Here is a 17,490-nt window from a genome sequence, read left to right as displayed (position 1 = left end):
GGCATACTTTGTACTGTATTTGGTGGCATTTAGTTATTGCTTATCAGGACAAATTCCTGAAATTGATTGGTTATATTACTGATTATTGTAGACATAGCTATCAAATTGAGATAACATTATTACCGTACTTCAAAAAAGAGTTTATCTCCATGCAATCCTCTCCTCATTCAATGAAACTGGCAAAATGAATGCTTTTGGATGTCTTGATGTGATAGAACGTCTCTCCAAGACTTTCAAAACTATTAACTGTTGTTACACGAAGATGAGCTGAAATACTACTCGTGGACCTGTCCATAATTGTACCACCAGCGTTAGCGCTGGCGGTACACATGGTTTTAGTCCCGTCCGGTCCGTTCCGCCGGCTCCTGCGGCTCCGCCGCCATGTTACCGTTACCGCTTCTCCTCCTAGACGGTAAGGGCCCCCGTACCCATCTCTTGGATTTAGGTCACCTATAATCTCAACTCGTTCCACGTAAAATTTGGGCTTTGTCGGTATTGGGGTCTAGGTGTGGCACTCATTGCAATGCACCCTTGTCCAAAAATGGCAAAATTAAATGCTAATTATCTACCCTACGGAAGGAATTATGGGAAAAATTTCTATAGACGGCTTTCCAATAGTCATATGTGTAGATTTCAAATATGCCCTTGGATTTGACCTTTGACCTTTATTTCAAGGTCAAACGGGCAAAAATTTTCAAAAAAATGAATTTTTTTTCGAAAAAAAATTTATTTGCGCTGTTATTCAGACACCACACAGACTTAACCAATAATATTATTGGAAAATGTTACCCTTCAGGTCATCTTTCATCTGTGTGAATTTGGGGTCAATCGGTGCATTTTCACAGGTGTAGCGGCCATAAGATACCGAAACTGAAAACTGTCTCTAATTCGGGAACCGTTAATGCTAGAGACCCATTCTTTTTTGCATTTTGTAGAGCATGTAAAGCCCAACACTGGAGGTGGTCTCGGTTTTTTTGTATTCCATACGGTTTTCGAGTTACGCTGTATCAAAAAGTACATATTGGTGGTGAAAGCAAAATGTGCAGTACGGTAATGGATAATAAATTTTGAACTCCAGAAAAATAAAACATAAGGCTTGGCAAAGCAGACAACTTGTGGTCAAAAATGACATTATTTCATCAAATTTGAACTTCTGGAACTTCAGAGCACCTCCCATTTCAAGAATTTTGACCAAAATGACCTTTTCTTTATTTTAATTAATTTATTCTGTAGGAAATTTATGGCACATTAAGGTAACTCCGAAATTATAACATTTAGTCCCTTATATCTCCAAAACTGGCAGAGATAGGACTATAGTTACTATTGAAGTTGAATAGGAAGTCATGTACTGGAAATCTTACTGTGACCTTGAAATTGACCTTTGACCTACTTTTCACCATGAACTGAACTTTGCAAATTTTGCCTTCCTTTTATCTCCAAAACTGGCAGAGATAGGTCCATAGTTACTATTGAAGTTGAATAGAAAGTCATATACTGGCAATCTTACTGTGACCTTGAAATTGACCTTTGACCTACTTTTCACCATGAACTGAACTTTGGAAATTTTGCTTCCCTTTTATCTCCAAAACTAGCAGAGATAGGTCCATAGTTACTATTGAAGTTGAATAGGAAGTCATATACTGGCAATCTAAATGTGACCTTAAAATTGACCTTTGACCTACTTTTCACCATGAACTGAACTCTGCTAATTTCTTTCTCTTTTAACTCCAAACCTGGCAGAGATAGGTCCATAGTTACTATTGAAGTTGAATAGGAAGTCATATACTGGCAATCTTACTGTGGCCTTGAAATTGACCTTTGACCTACTTTACACCATGAATTGAACTTTGCAAATTTTGCTTCCCTTTTATCTCCAAAACTGGCAGAGATAGGTCCATAGTTACTATTGAAGTTGAATAGGAAGTCATATACTGGCAATCTAAATGTGACCTTAAAATTGACCTTTGACCTACTTTTCACCATGAACTGAACTCTGCTAATTTCTTTCTCTTTTAACTCCAAACCTGGCAGAGATAGGTCCATAGTTACTATTGAAGTTGAATAGGAAGTCATATACTGGCAATCTTACTGTGACCTTGAAATTGACCTTTGACCTACTTTACACCATGAATTGAACTTTGCAAATTTTGGTTCCCTTTTATCTCCAAAACTGGCAGAGATAGGTCCATAGTTACTATTGAACTTGAATAGGAAGTCATATACTGGCAATCTTACTGTGACCTTGAAATTGACCTTTGACCTACTTTTCATCATGAACTGAACTTTGCAAATTTTGGTTCCCTTTTATCTCCAAAGTTACGCTGTATCAAAAAGTACATTTTGGTGGTTAAAGCAAAATGTGCAGAACGGTAATGGATAATAAATTTTGAACTCCGGAAAAATAAAACATAAGGCTTGGCAAAGCAGGCAACTTGTGGTCAAAAATGACATTATTTCATCAAATTTGAACATCTGGAACTTCAGAGCACCTCCCATTTCAAGAATTTTGACCAAAATGACCTTTTCTTTATTTTAATTAATTTTTTCCGTAGGAAATTTATTGCACATTATGGTAACTCCAAAATTATAACATTTAGTCCCTTATATCTCCAAAACTGGCAGAGATAAGTCCATAGTTACTATTGAAGTTGAATAGGAAGTCATGTACTGGCAATCTTACTGTGACCTTGAAATTGACCTACTTTTCACCATGAACTGAACTTTGCAAATTTTGCCTCCCTTTTATCTCAAAACTGGCAGAGATAGGTCCATAGTTACTATTGAAGTTGAATAGAAAGTCATATACTGGCAATCTAAATGTGACCTTGAAATTGACTTTTGACCTACTTTTCACCATGAACTGAACTTTGGAAATTTTGCTTCCCTTTTATCTCCAAAACTAGCAGAGATAGGTCCATAGTTTCTATTGAAGTTGAATAGGAAATCATATACTGGCAATCTAAATGTGACCTTGAAATTGACCTTTGACCTACTTTTCACCATGAACTGAACTCTGCTAATTTCTTTCTCTTTTAACTCCAAACCTGGCAGAGATAGGTCCATAGTTACTATTGAAGTTGAATAGGAAGTCATATACTGGCAATTTAAATGTGACCTTGAAATTGACCTTTGACCTCCTTTTTATCATGAATTGAACTTTGCAAATTTTGGTTCCCTTTTATCTCCAAAACTGGCAGAGATAGGTCCATAGTTACTATTGAAGTTGAATAGGAAGTCATATACTGGCAATCTAAATGTGACCTTGAAATTGACCTTTGACCTACTTTTTATCATGAATTGAACTTTGGAAATTTTGCTTCCCTTTTATTTCCAAAACTAGCGAGATAGGTCCATAGTTACTATTGAACTTGAATAGGAAGTCATATACTGGCAATCTTAGTGTGACCTTGAAATTGACCTTTGACCTACTTATAATCATGAACTGAACTCTGCTAATTTCTTTCTCTTTTAACTCCAAACCTGGCAGAGATAGGTCCATAGTTACTATTGAAGTTGAATAGGAAGTCATATACTGGAAGTTTACTGTGACCTTGAAATTGACCTTTGACCTACCTTACAATGAACTTAACTTTGATTGTACCATTTTAAGTTATATATATTTTTTGCGTATTTTGAAAATTCTTTTTGAGTGCATTTTTACAGCTTGTCAAGCATAAGACTGGTGGCTGTGTCCCTTATTTTGCGTATGTGGGGGTCTATACGAATGCGCTTGCTCCAGCTGGTGGTACAATATTCGGAGGCGGTATCGCCTCTCTGATCCTCTAGTTATTTCTTAGAATTGGGATATGTAAGCATGGTAAGGAGGAACAAAATTCACTCTAGCTCTCTCTCGCTCTTGAACTCTTGTGCTTGAATGGTATAAAAAGCAAAGTTGTACATTTTTTCGAAGCTGCCCGATTAAGACTCTATCTGTGTGACAAATGATGGTCTGCTAGGAATTATGGTCTGTTCCCCATTACTTTGTACAGGTGACATTTGTCCCATACACATGCACTACAATTACAAATATATATATATATACATCTTACAATTCCTCATTACAGAATGCGTACACAACCTAATACTGTGTCCACTTCACAACATAAAAACTCTAAGGTTTTTGCATTTGACACAATCTGATATAGCTTGCTTACCTGTCATTGTCATGGTTTAATGTGAAGGGGTTTGGTTCCTGAGTAAGGAGATAAACAGAAGCTGTCATCATTGCCATAGACTTTATGGACAATTATTTTAGAAAACCTGATGTAGCGATCACACACACACACACACACACACACACACACACCAGAGAATGCATATGTGAAAAGATAAAAATGGCAACACTTTCAGATAATTAAGATTTATTAAATTATGTAATACCAGAGAATTTTTTTTGTCTCAACAATCACTTGGATAATATACTACACAAAATGGACAATAGAAGTGTCACACCCTGAATCAGAGTAATCAAAATAGGCAGATCTTGAGTAGTTATAATGCCTGGTCTACTTATAATATGACTATAATGAGTATAAAACCGCTGTACCATGAATTTGTATTTTTTTAAGTGAAATTTAATGTTAATAAAATGATACCAGGAACATATTATTCCACAGTCATTTATCTCCCTCAAAGTATTGGTTCAGTAGGGGTGATACTTCTATTGTCCATTGTGTGTATACAAGACTAAAAATAAAAAAATAAATCAATCAACAGACTGTTATGTACTAGGACAAAGACTGGGTTGAAGCCACGTGTTAACATTTTAAAATTTCAATCTTAATTGGTGCAGCACAGCCATTTTGTATCATACTACAATTTTTGGATTTGTAATTCATGTGAAATAATTTACTACAATAAGGTACAACATTACAGGCTATTAAGATCAAGTTCACAATAGAAAAATTGTACAAATTTCATATCAAACTCGCATCTCACTTACAAAGCAGAAGACAATCTAAATCTGTTCAATAGAAATATAAAGATATACTTGTTCATAAAAATAAAGAAAATGTATAAAAGCCCACATAAAGTGCAGGGTTAATTTATTTACTAAATATATATAATAATTAAATTCTGATGGAATGAAAAAAATTGAAGTCAATTTTTTTTTTCATCAAAAGCTAGCTGATAAACAATAAAAGCAGTGACTGTCATAATTGATAATCTTCAGGGATGTTAAAACTTTTAATTTAGACTAATATACATTGTTTTGCTTATATACATTTCTGTACTTTAACTGTGTGGTCAGCATTTGCTGCAGTCCCTTTCTTACTCTTATTTACTACCAGTGCTGCTGGGACTTCCATCATTGACTGGGGTACTACAACCACACCTAGATGTAACTATCGATCAAGATAAGTGGAAACTCTACCAGAATGATGTTGAAGTAGACTTTCTATGTGGGATTCAAAACAAAGAAGAATACTAGAACAAAGTTTTTCAGTGTCAGTCAGCTGAAGGAAGCGGTCGCTACAGTCTCTCTATGAAGTAGTCAAAGCAGGACTGGTCTTGGCACAGACTAATGCAGAAACTGAAAAAAGTCTGTCAATCAATGCTAGAGTTATTACAAAGAAGAGGTATCTCTGGGAGAATCTACTATAGTTGGTCTCTGTATGGTGGAGGCTGTCTCAGTTGGTCTTCGTATTCTGAAGGAAGCAGTCCGAGTTTCAGTTTCATCACCCAGTACAGATAAGATATTTCTCCTGAGAATATAAAGATCACAAAAAAGCTGAAGATGTCTGTCAGGTCAGCCCATGTAACATATCAAATGGGTTTACATGAGGAAAGACTTCTGAGATGGAGAGGAAAGAATGAGCCAAAAATAAAGGAGAAAGGAAGCAGAGCAGCAAAAAAAAAAACCAAACAAAGTTGTAGGATAAAAAGAGACATTAGTCATTAGCTAAGAATGAGAAAGATCTTGCCAAAGAAAAAAAAAAAACAATTGCAAGACAAGAGTTAAGTGCTGCAGACAAACTTCTGAATGACGCCACAGCAAAGCTACATGAAGCTCTTTCTAGCAAAAATGTTAATAAACAAAGTATCAACATGGCAACTGTGATACTTGACACTGCAAAGCTAAGCAAGTAAAGACTATATGTGGCACCTAGATGAAATCAGAGACAAATGGAGGTCTCTAGAGAACGGGATAGTATTACATATGTTGCTAGAGAAAGCCATCTCAGCTAAACAGTCAGTGGGGACAAAAAAGGTCTAGTGAGAAGACTGGTGGCTCTGCCAAAAAAAGCTAAAACATGTTAGATGGTAGAATTTGATGTTTTTGAGGTCACTTTTGTTTGAACTACACAGGTACAGATTGTACGAAATGCTCCCTAGAAACTAGGATATGCTACACCAGCAGCGTTAAATAGAAACTTAGCATTTTTGTTCTTGTTTGAAAATTATATGTAACTAATGATTGTAGAAATAATGTGTTCTAATGAGTTTAATTTCATTTTTTGCCATAATTTTGCAATATATCTATTATATTTTTGCAAAAACATGCGCACACTGTAGAAAGAGTTACTATGCAACTTAAATGTGTAATGACAGCAGTATTAAATAAAAATTTAGCATTTCATGTTTTTTTTTAAATTCAACAAATAACTGCTGTTGAAATAATATTGTGTTGTGTTGAGGTGTTGAGTTTTAAGGACAGACATGTTAGACCTAAAGGTGTAGAAGTGTACAGAGGCCATCTTTATACAGTCGTTAATTCTTATTGTTGCAATAAAATTCCTATTTTTTCATATTAAAAAAATAAATCCCATCTACTTATTTTTTTGATCATCTGTTATAACTTGACACCCTGCACTAGTATAAATGTTTTATATTCAACATTTCACTTTGTCCTTGAATTCTCAGAGCTATGGTCTCCATACAGCCATAGCTTTAAAAAATCATACAGATTTTCATCCTCAACCATCCTCATCCTCAGGCATTCTCAGACACCAGGAGGCACTCTCAGAGATCAGGAGGCAATCGCTGTGTCCAGGAAGCATTCTCAGAGATTAGGAGGCAATCATTGAGTCTAGGAAGCATTCTCAGAGATCAGGAGGCAATCTCGTAGTGCAGGAGGCATTCTCAGAGTCCAGTAGGCATCCACCGAATCCAAGAGGCAATCTCGTAGTCCAGGAGGCACTCCCGGAGTTCTCCAGCAGGCCAGTAGACAGTTCTGAGAGTTCACTGACTGACAAGTGTCACATCGTCTCCATCTAGCTCTTCCTCCTCATTCTCCTGCCCACTGTCGTAGCCAGGATCTGTCCTTTCTGACTGAGGATTATCTGTAGCATAAGAGTACTAGTATTTAACCTGATGCAGGTCTTTCCTGTTCTATGAGTTTTGAGCATGTATCTGGATCTAAGAGAGTACTTAATATGTGGCTGGAACTATGGGAGTATTTAAATACAAAAATTCTCCAAATGACATAGAAAATTAATGTATAATGTACTACTGCTGCTTGTGCAATAGCATAATTTTTCAAATGAGCACTGCCGAAAATGACCCAAAGTTTTATATAGTGCAAAAAGTAAGCAAAAAAATATGTCCAAATATCATTTTTTGGGGAATACTGAAACAAAATCCTGTGGTACTTAATAAAATATAATTTTTCAAACTGTATGTTGACATTTATCAGGTTAAGTAGCAATAATCTGACATGCCTTTTCACTTTGTTTGCATCTTTAATATAATTTCCAAAATGTAATCAATATGATTTCTAATAGCATCTTTCGTATGTAAAAATGGAATCTTCAAATACTCACTGTCATTTTCGACATTGTCCTCTTGTGCATCTTCACCATGAAGTTGTTTACGTGCTGTCTGCTCATGTGCTTCTGTATTAATGGTAGAAGTACTGGTGTTGCCACTTATACCTGACCACATAAGTGGACTATCATTGTTAGCTCCCATGTCTTCGTTGGCAAAAACTCTTCCACCACTCTCCATTTTTGAAGAGGCTGAATCCATGGCAACTTGCTCACTAAAACCCTGATGATTATACCCACTGGGGATATCACCAGTTCCCACTTCTCCTCCCCCACTTAGCAGCAACTTATTAGGCCCACTGTCTGGTTGTGTCTCTGATATAATAATAATAATAATAATAATAATAATAATAATAATAATAATAATAATAATAGTTTATAACAACTTTTTGCTTGTTTCCTCCTTTTTATAATAAACCAGTGAGCCACAAGAGAAAGAGGGCCATAATTTTCTAGTGGGGGGGGGGGCATTATTATTATATATGTATATTTTCTATTTTAAATGTCAAGACAGGAAAATTAAAGGTCAAACTTGGTCAATTGCGGGAAAGCACATGTTTACCCCGGGATAATACATTAAATATCAATTTTGATGCAAAATTCCTCTTATGTGTACCTTTAAGTTGCATAGCAATGCAAATCTTCAATATTTTAGTTATGTAGGATTTATGTCACATTCATGATTGACAGACTGGCTATAGCAGTGTTTGCAGAGGCATTAATACAAAACAGTTGAAGGGAAAGATCAATTGTAGATCAATGGCATTTAATGTCAAAGAACCCATCTTGCACACTTTTTCTAGTCTTACTCAGTAGAGATACACATTACATAACAATCAGTCACTCTTATTTATGAAATAGCATTCAGTTGTCATACCGTTGACCAGTACCTGAACCCCCCCCCCCCCCCCCCCCACGCCCCACTTTGTCACTGGCCAAAAATAATGAACTCCACTTATTAAATTGAATTCTATTTGGTTGAGACTGACTAAAACAGAAAACATGCTGACACAAAAATCAATGCGTAAATCTTTGAGACAATGGCAGGGATACCTTCTTGGCTATCTTGTTGCCCGAGAGGCACAGGGGGATCCATAACTTGTGTACCATGAAAGGTGGTTGCCTGGTTCTCTTCACTCTTAGGGCCAACTGGAATATCATGAAAGGCTGTTATTCATTTCTATTAATTAAGAATCACAGAAGACAACAGGAAAAATCTTCTAGTATTACTGGTGTAAAGCTCCACTGCTGCTGCAATTGATACCACAGTTCTTTATACTAAAGGGAATGAAAATATCATGTTGGGCTAAGCACATAATGAGGACAGATGGCAATCTGGTAATTAGGTACATGTATCAGCTCACTGACACTCACTGCCCTGCTGACGATCTTTGGTAATTCAAGGCAACACTAGGTCATTGTTAAAAGACATAACAGTCCAGTACTAGCCATTACTAGCCAAGTCATAACCCACATTCTCTAATATATCATATAATAAGTTAATATAATAGAATAAATTACAAAGATACAAAGTGGATATTCAAGAAGCGAACTCTTTTTCTTTCAATCATGCTTGTTTCACAACTAACAAAACACAGATACTTGCTACAGTGATTACTTCATTTTAACTCTTGTAGAAAAATGACAGTAATGTTTGGAATGTTTGAAAGACAGTTTATTTAAATAAATCATTATATCAGCAATGAGAAAGTATACAAATATACATGATGTTAGACGATATAGTCCATATCGTTTGATAACAAATTTATAACCTTTTAGAGAAAGCAATGTTTCACACATGTTAAAAAAATACCACAAAACAGGTTGCTCAAATATTTAGCTAGGAAACACTACCCTATAGTTTTTAAAGCAGAAGTAAAATTAATGTTCACACCTACCTGTCTGGACTGTGTCATCTCTTTCCCCTTCATCCTTTAAATATAAGTGTATAAATATATGTTTGGATATGTATAATAATAATAATAATATGGGCATAAAATACATGTATAATGGATATATTTAAACATTACATAATGTACTCTGCTTGAAAATATTCATGAAAGGTTTGCAGTAATTTTAAGTAATAAATTTAATTTATAGTTTCAAAAAATATTATCATTATTATTACAATTAATATACAGATAAATAACAATAAATTAATCAATCAATCAATAACAGAAATATAATGAATAACTGTGAAAATTTTCACAATATAAGGTTCACTTAAAAATACTGCTATACTTTTATCTTTTAAACTATGATCAATGTCACAATTTATCTTTTCTACCTCAGAAGTTGAAGCCTGGTCAGCCTCTGGCAGTAATGGTTCTCTTGATCCAGATTCGCTGTGATTTCCTTTGAAAGATATAGATTGAACTGAGTATTGATAGACAAGTGGAAAGTTTAATCCTCTAACATTATCAACAGACAACACAGATAAATTTCCATCAGAGTATATTAAAGTTAAGTTGTCAACCCTTAGATTCATACGCTGGAAAAGTGCCACAAAGCAGGTTGCTCAGATATTCTGCAAAGATACACTATTAATACATATTTACTTTGTGACTCTTTGAAGTAGTATTAAATATACTGACTGTCCATGCTGTGCATGTATTACGTACCTGTCTGGGATGTGCCAGAGATAAGAGAGTCATCTGAAACTGATCTCTGATGACCTTGGCCCCTGGACACTTCATCCTTCAAATATACATGTATAAATATATGTGTAACAATGTATAATAAAAATTATTATTATTATTATTATTATTATTATTATTATTACTTTTTTTATATCTATCACTTTAATCTTTTTATCTTTGAGTTTTATGACATGTAATGTTACCCCAGAACTTGAAGCTTGAATTGGTTGTCTGATGTTAGACTGATGCTTTCTCTGACAGCTCCAAGTGATTAAAATAATTGCGGCAATTATAACAATAAATACTAAACCAGAAGGTACTGCGATATTAATTATCCATCGGGGTTTATCTAAAATAAAATAAATGAAGAACAATAGTAAAACTTTGTACATGTACCTGAATATATATCACCTTCACAATTAGTTGGAATCATCCTTACATAATTATACTTTGGATGATCACATTATGAAATATTAAAACATACTGCAAAAAATTTTCCTTATAAAAACATTGCTTGTTTTTTGTTTTTTTGTTTTTTTTTTGTGACAATGTCCTTCAATTTACCTATATATTATTTAATCTATACTATACTGACCCTGAACTTCAGAAGAAGGCTGGACATTGATTGAATCCGTCTCACAATATATCTTTGCTGCATAGTCTGGGAGACACTGCAGTGGACCGTTAACATCTGGTCTGGCTAAGCACTCTGGCCGAGGGTGGTCAGTTTTATTCCACCTGGTACCAGTGATGGTTTCAGTGTATTCTTTGAGGCAGCAAGAACAATCCTGACACCACCTGACATAGTGCAATAGACAATTATCAATTATTATCATTATGACTAAGAGAAACTGTATTCGTTGATCTATTACAGTATTTTAAGACTAACTTTACATGTCATGATATATCGATTGATGCCAAGCAAAATCCTGAGCTATCAGATTTGATTCGGGCCTCCATATAATTTTTAATCTCCATAAAAAAAAAAAACAAAAAGATTTTTGTTTGGCTACCGCTGAGGCACCAGATCTTGAGGGTGAAGAAGCCAGCATGAAAATCAGGCTAAGCCAAAATACAAAAATATTACAAATGTTAAATATAGTAATTTTACTGCATGTTGAACAACTTTCAATCGATTCCGCACCCTTCAATTAGGTTCCAAGCTTGTCCAAGAGGGCAATGTGAGCAGAAGCCATCTTGTTCAACACTGCAATTCCTGATCAAATAAGGTTTCTCTGCAAATCAAATAATGTTTCTTATGAAATCACTGTTTCAAGTTACTTGAGAAGAATGTATACTGAAATTATAGCGTTCTTAATTATATAAGTAAACATTTTTCTCAATGAATGCTTTACAATTTACTCCTACCTGTAATATTTAAAGGGTTTGCTTCATGCCGTCAGAATGGCCTGAACGGAACATATTCTTCAGAAAACATGCCCAACTAACGATATCTTTATCCAAATACACAAATTAAAAACTCATTTTGTAAATTTTTGGCTTTAAAAAACGTCCTATTTGCTCGGCCTGGGAGTTAATGAGCTACGTGGTCACGTGGTCCAATGACGACAATCGAGCCACTGGAGAACAGAGCGTGCTTAGCTGTCAAACTGAGCTGCATTGTCTACCTGTAAGATGACTTCTCTGGCTTCTGATAAAAGTTTATACTCATTCAAATCTCTTACCCGAGGGGTCTAAATCCTCGTGAAGCTGTGTAAAACCATTTCCCGTCTTGTCATTTCTTTAACAAGCATTTCATTATGGTTATCCCAAGTTGTATAAAACACTGGATTTGAATGAGTTAAGGGAAATGTTGATTATTGCATATGAGGTCCATGTTATTTGTGAAATTCAATTTATTTTATTAAACCGCTGACACTCCGTCTTGCATACTTTTCTTAAACTGAGGTAAACGATGCCCGTTACCTTTACAAGTCCCATCTTAATCATCCATCTAACTGGAACTTCCTTTACCTCTTAATTAGAGAGTTAAATGGCATTCAATTTGTCTTGCTTGTATCGAACGCACACTCTATCTAAGCTTTACTCCAGTTATCTCAGGTAAAATTCTACCTGTGCGTTAGTTACAAAGCGCAGCTCCCGTAGACCTGGGGGTACTAGATAAAATCTGAACACCAGGTTTATCGAGGAGCTAGAGAAAGAAAGGAAGAATTTTTCCTGCACAACTTCATAGGAATTTTAACACGGACTTGATCCAGCTTAGACCTCCAAACTAACAGGGTGACATGGGCAATTTTCACAAACAAATCATAAAACTATATTTCAGTTAACCGCCTTTAAAATAAATATACCGTTCTGGGTAAATTAAAATAGTTATTAAATCGCAAGAATATTTTTGACTTAAATGATGATTTTATTATTAATGGAAATTAAGCTACTATATGAGGTACATTTGCTGTGATTACGCTGTCCTTCATGTTTTGCGTAAGTCTACATTTTGCTGTATGTGCTTGTAATCTTTTTAAATATGTGCGTACAATTTTTGCAGGTCTGGTTACCCCCCTAGCTGTTATGTGATGAGAGTATTAATTTGGCAATTAGTTCCTTAGCTTATTTGAATAGAATTGCAGTGTAAAATTTTCAACAAGATGTTGGCGAAATAGCCCATTACTCTTTGTAGGTATTTCCCCCGTCAAAGTTTGTCTAAAATTATATTTCAATCTTTACTCTTTCAAAGACAGTATAAAGTTACCTGACATATTTTCGTGTAAACTTAATGACAAGCCAAGTGTCTCCAGTTCATTCCGTACTCAATTTTACCCAAGCAAATTTTTTTCTTGAGTAGATCTTTATATCGTTATAAGCTTACAAATTTGCAAAAAAAAAATTGCGTACTGACGCAGAATTTGCATTTCAAGTTATAAAATAATCAATCTTTTAAATTATTTAATATTTCAGATGAAATAATCATCAGAAACAAATCCTCAAAGCATAAACGAATTAGGATAACGAACCATTTTATTATAGCAGTTCCCCTTTTTTCTTTAATATAACGCTCTTTTTCCTTCAAGATACCCTGAGAGCAATTTCTTTTATTAATGTTCGCGACCGTGTTTGAACTTAATTGTTTAAGTATTGATATTTAACGTCATTTACAAATACCAATAAAATAACCCCATGAAATAAATGAGATATATTGAAAAATATGAAAGCCCACCAAGACGAGTTTCATACCTGTTATTACCTGGCTTGGGAATTGCAGCGGTGCATAATTAACAGGTTTGTTGTAAACGAGCTTTTGGTCAACTACAATGCATTTAAAATGCATCAGCAATCAGTAAGTTTGCCAACTGATGACAGTTAATCTGAAAGACTACCAGCTCTTGATATGATCTAAACCACCTGAGGTGACCATGATCTAGAGCATCGCAACTATTGTCACCGAAGTTAGTAAGTAAGTCACGGAAGACCGTCACAGACAAAGAAAGATTGTCAACGAGAGCTGCAATTTTGGTGAATCCCACGGCAACACACCGAGGCATAACGAAAATTCCTCAACTCCGTTCAACACAACTTTCCTTAACTTCTCCGTCTGTATGCACCACGTCTGTATGCAGCTCAGTTGAGTCTCATAGACCTTTATCGTGATTGTCGTCACAGTACCACGTGACCCAGATCTGTTGCTTCATTTTTGCATATTGAGGTGAGGTTTACTAAAACGCTTTTTTTTCTACTAATAGATTGTTTTTATAATTTTTAAATGGCGGGGATCGATTAAAACATACCTCTAGTGTATAGATTGAGTGCTGTATCTTCAAAATTCGAGAAATGGATTTTTACATGAACATTGTCCTTTAAATGTCAGCTAACTTACATTTAAGATATAAAGAGGAAAGGTTATAAGGTTTGTTGCTGTGTGTGTGTGTGTGTGTGTGTGAGAGAGAGAGAGAGAGAGGGAGAGAGAGAGCACTCACCCCGTGGACAATATCCTCTGACAAGACAACTGGTGCAGTAAACATGTCCTGTGGCATTTTGAAACCACCCCTGCTTACACCTCTCACACTCCCAGTCTGACAAAGGACTTAGTGTGGCAATGACTGCAAGGAAAGTAGGAACAGTTACTGCTAAAAATGGGTGTGTATAAAGCCAGGTCTGGCTAAAGGGTGGGTTGAATCAGTTTTATTGAATATTATATTACATATAATATAATATTATATTATATCTAATATTACATTATATATAAATTAAGTCATTATATTTAATATTACATTATATATAAATTAAGTCATTCTACGTGCAAAACAAAAATGCAATGATATACATGTACATAAATAAACAAAATTTCAAAATGTAAGCATGAGTCCCATGTGGTTACCTGCCGGTGAAGGAGGCTCATATCCTTGAGGACATTGTTTTCTAGGCCCACAGACCTGTCTCCCACTTTCTGTAACCACTTTCTATACCAACCAAAAAGGATAAAGAAAGAAAAATGTGCATAAAATAAATAATTACTATAAATATAATGATAACTGATTATTCAAAATAAGTCCCCCACATTACCAAAAACCTCAACGGTTATACTAAAATGAACTTCCTACCAATATACCAGCACTTCATGCCTGAGTAATATGTGTAATATTGTATGTAATATTGTGCCAACCACCTCAATACCTGCACATACCTTGTACCAATTAATACACTAGTATATGAGTAATATATGTTTACCCTTAGTAATAAAAACTTGAACACAGTCTATTGACATTCTCGACTATATCTCAGTTGAATTGATTGAGACCTCTAAAATACTGAAAATTAGAGTCATAGATTTAACCTTCTTGGAGAACAGTGACATTTCGATTGCATATTATACCTAGATATTATTAAGTCGAGAATGTCAGGAGAATTTATCCAGTATAAAGGTATTTTTTACTGAGGGATGCTCTACAGAATGTCGAGTGAAGCAAAATGTTTCTTTGTAGTGGCTTCAGGCTGCCCTCCATCTGCACTGAAGCTTGTCTGCTAGGGATCAGCATATCGCCACGGTCACATAACATCTCTATATTTTAACAGTACCTCAAATGTACCTCAAATGTCCAACACATATGCAAGGTCTCATACCAATACTGGAGTATACAAATATCGATCTCTGTATATATATGGTCCAGTATACTAGTACATATATAAATACCTCATTACCTGAATACTTGGACTTACCTCATACCATTTACAGGGACCCTGGTGGCGAGGTGTGGTGGTTGTTTTAGTGGCAGGGCCTAAAATTAGTACAATTTATATATAATTTATAATCAAGCCTCTTTAAAATACTGAATAGTGAAAAAAAATGCCCAAACTAAAAGAAAAAAATCATCTTAATTAAGAGGACTAGCTCAATTAAAATGAACAATTACTATAAAACTATCAAAACAAGGCTTTCTGTTAGTCCAAACATGGATGGATATAATAAATAAATAAATAAACTCAAAATGGGCATACACAAAAATATCAAATTTAATGTCACAATTAATTTAACATAAGGTATTCTTACCTGTAGTAAAATTAACTGGCTGAGTCGGACTAGCAGTTACATGCCTTACTTTGGGTTCTGGTATACTATTATTGTTGCCCTGGGTTACATTATTATTCTGGATACTATAGTTCCTGAATACTTCTTTGCTAAATTCTGTAGCATTTGGTATAGGTACTGAAATAACTGTTGCACCAGCAATACACTACAAAAACAAAAGAAACATAATAATCATGTATGATAATGATCTTTGAACTGTATAGGTGCACTAAATTTTAATCAGTCTCAGCACTCTATTTAACTTAATTTAACATTTAAATATTGTATTATATATATATATATATATATATATATATATATATATATATATATATATATATATATTGCTGTACTGGGTTTGCCCTGATATCCGAAAGGTTTAAAAGTCTAAATTCTCTGTTTTTTTCAACAAAATCACTCTGATAATGCCTTTCATTTAACAACAGTTAGGTCTATGATTTTAAATGAAGTTCACTAACTAAGAAACCATACTGTTAATTTCACTTATCCAAGGACATGTATATTATACTTCTGAATTTTTCTGATCACATTTTAACAGACATATTCCATGAATTTGTGTTGTAAAAATGAGAAATTTTCTCAAAATTATCAAATTAACCATATCCTGACTGTCAGCCAAACATCTTAACTGATAATGGTGTGGTGTGCTCTAAGGAATGACAGAATTTGAGTAATTAAGAGTGGGTAGATTGTAATACATACTATAATAGTATATATTATGTGTCTTTTTTCATTTTCCCAGATAATTGTTACAGAGTTGGTAAATGCCAGGGAAGGAGGGTCAAAGTTTGGTTAGCTGGTGAAAAACATCGTTTGGACCATGCAAATGCATTAAAGTATGATGGGCTTTTTGCAAGAAAACCTTATACTACATGTGTACATGTGTGTGTGTGTGTGTGTGTGTGTGTGTGTGTGTGTGTGTACACACAAACACACACACACACACACATGCACCTTAATTAAATTGTATATGTAAGGCGCTAAATCATTGACATTTGTTTTATTTTTGTCCAAATTTCACCCATTTTCAGTTTGAATACAGGCCCCCAGAAATACAATTAAAACTCCCCAAATTACCCACGTAAAGAACTGTTAATTTCATTCATCATATCTGACAGTTCGAAATCAACACTAGAACAAAACGTGAGCTATTTATAGAACGGGATTCCCCCATATTTTTCACTCTTCCGTGTCTATTCGGTGGATTTGAATCATCTTTTGACTACAAAACTGAAAGTGAAACAAAATTACAATCGCTTGGAGTAATCTGAGTGTATTAATGAAGTCCATTACCTTCGTAAAGACGGCAACAGCTACTAGGAACGTATTAAATAACATTTTAAATGCCAAGTAGGAAAACACCGTTCTCCAGTGACCTCACCGGACGTGACGCGTGATCACGCATTACGTGAGGAAGAAAAGTGTATTGTAATAAAACCAACACACTTATTCTCACTTAAGGTTAAATTCAAGTTCTATATTTTCTTTAACATAGCAAACAATATTTTACTTTTTAAAATATAACTATCAACTCTAAATA

General features: G+C 34.7%; 1 protein-coding gene across 2 annotated transcripts; it reads right to left on the bottom strand.

The window, feature by feature from the left end:
• Positions 1–4,344: 4,344 nt before the first annotated feature.
• Positions 4,345–17,346, bottom strand: LOC106161972 (uncharacterized). Of its 2 annotated transcripts, XM_087017427.1 has the most exons (14): positions 17,244–17,346; positions 15,912–16,095; positions 15,581–15,639; positions 14,742–14,823; positions 14,341–14,463; positions 11,550–11,640; positions 11,001–11,203; positions 10,609–10,754; positions 10,388–10,463; positions 10,054–10,121; positions 9,665–9,698; positions 8,820–8,915; positions 7,764–8,081; positions 4,345–7,283 (listed from the first exon to the last, which is right to left on the bottom strand). In XM_087017427.1, exons 1-14 carry the CDS (start codon positions 17,286–17,288, stop codon positions 7,183–7,185), a joined length of 1,626 nt encoding a protein of 541 aa, XP_086873553.1. In that variant the 5' UTR covers positions 17,289–17,346; the 3' UTR covers positions 4,345–7,182. The 2 variants fall into 2 exon arrangements, with proteins under 2 accessions (XP_086873553.1, XP_086873554.1); XM_087017428.1 differs by lacking the exon at positions 8,820–8,915.
• Between the last annotated feature and the right edge of the window lie 144 nt (positions 17,347–17,490).

This window comes from Lingula anatina, chromosome 7 (genome assembly GCF_051362555.1).
Source record: "Lingula anatina isolate TDL-2025a chromosome 7, LinAna3.0, whole genome shotgun sequence".
Classification (NCBI taxonomy): Eukaryota; Metazoa; Brachiopoda; class Lingulata; order Lingulida; family Lingulidae; genus Lingula; species Lingula anatina.
This window is presented reverse-complemented; position numbering and strand designations above follow the sequence as displayed.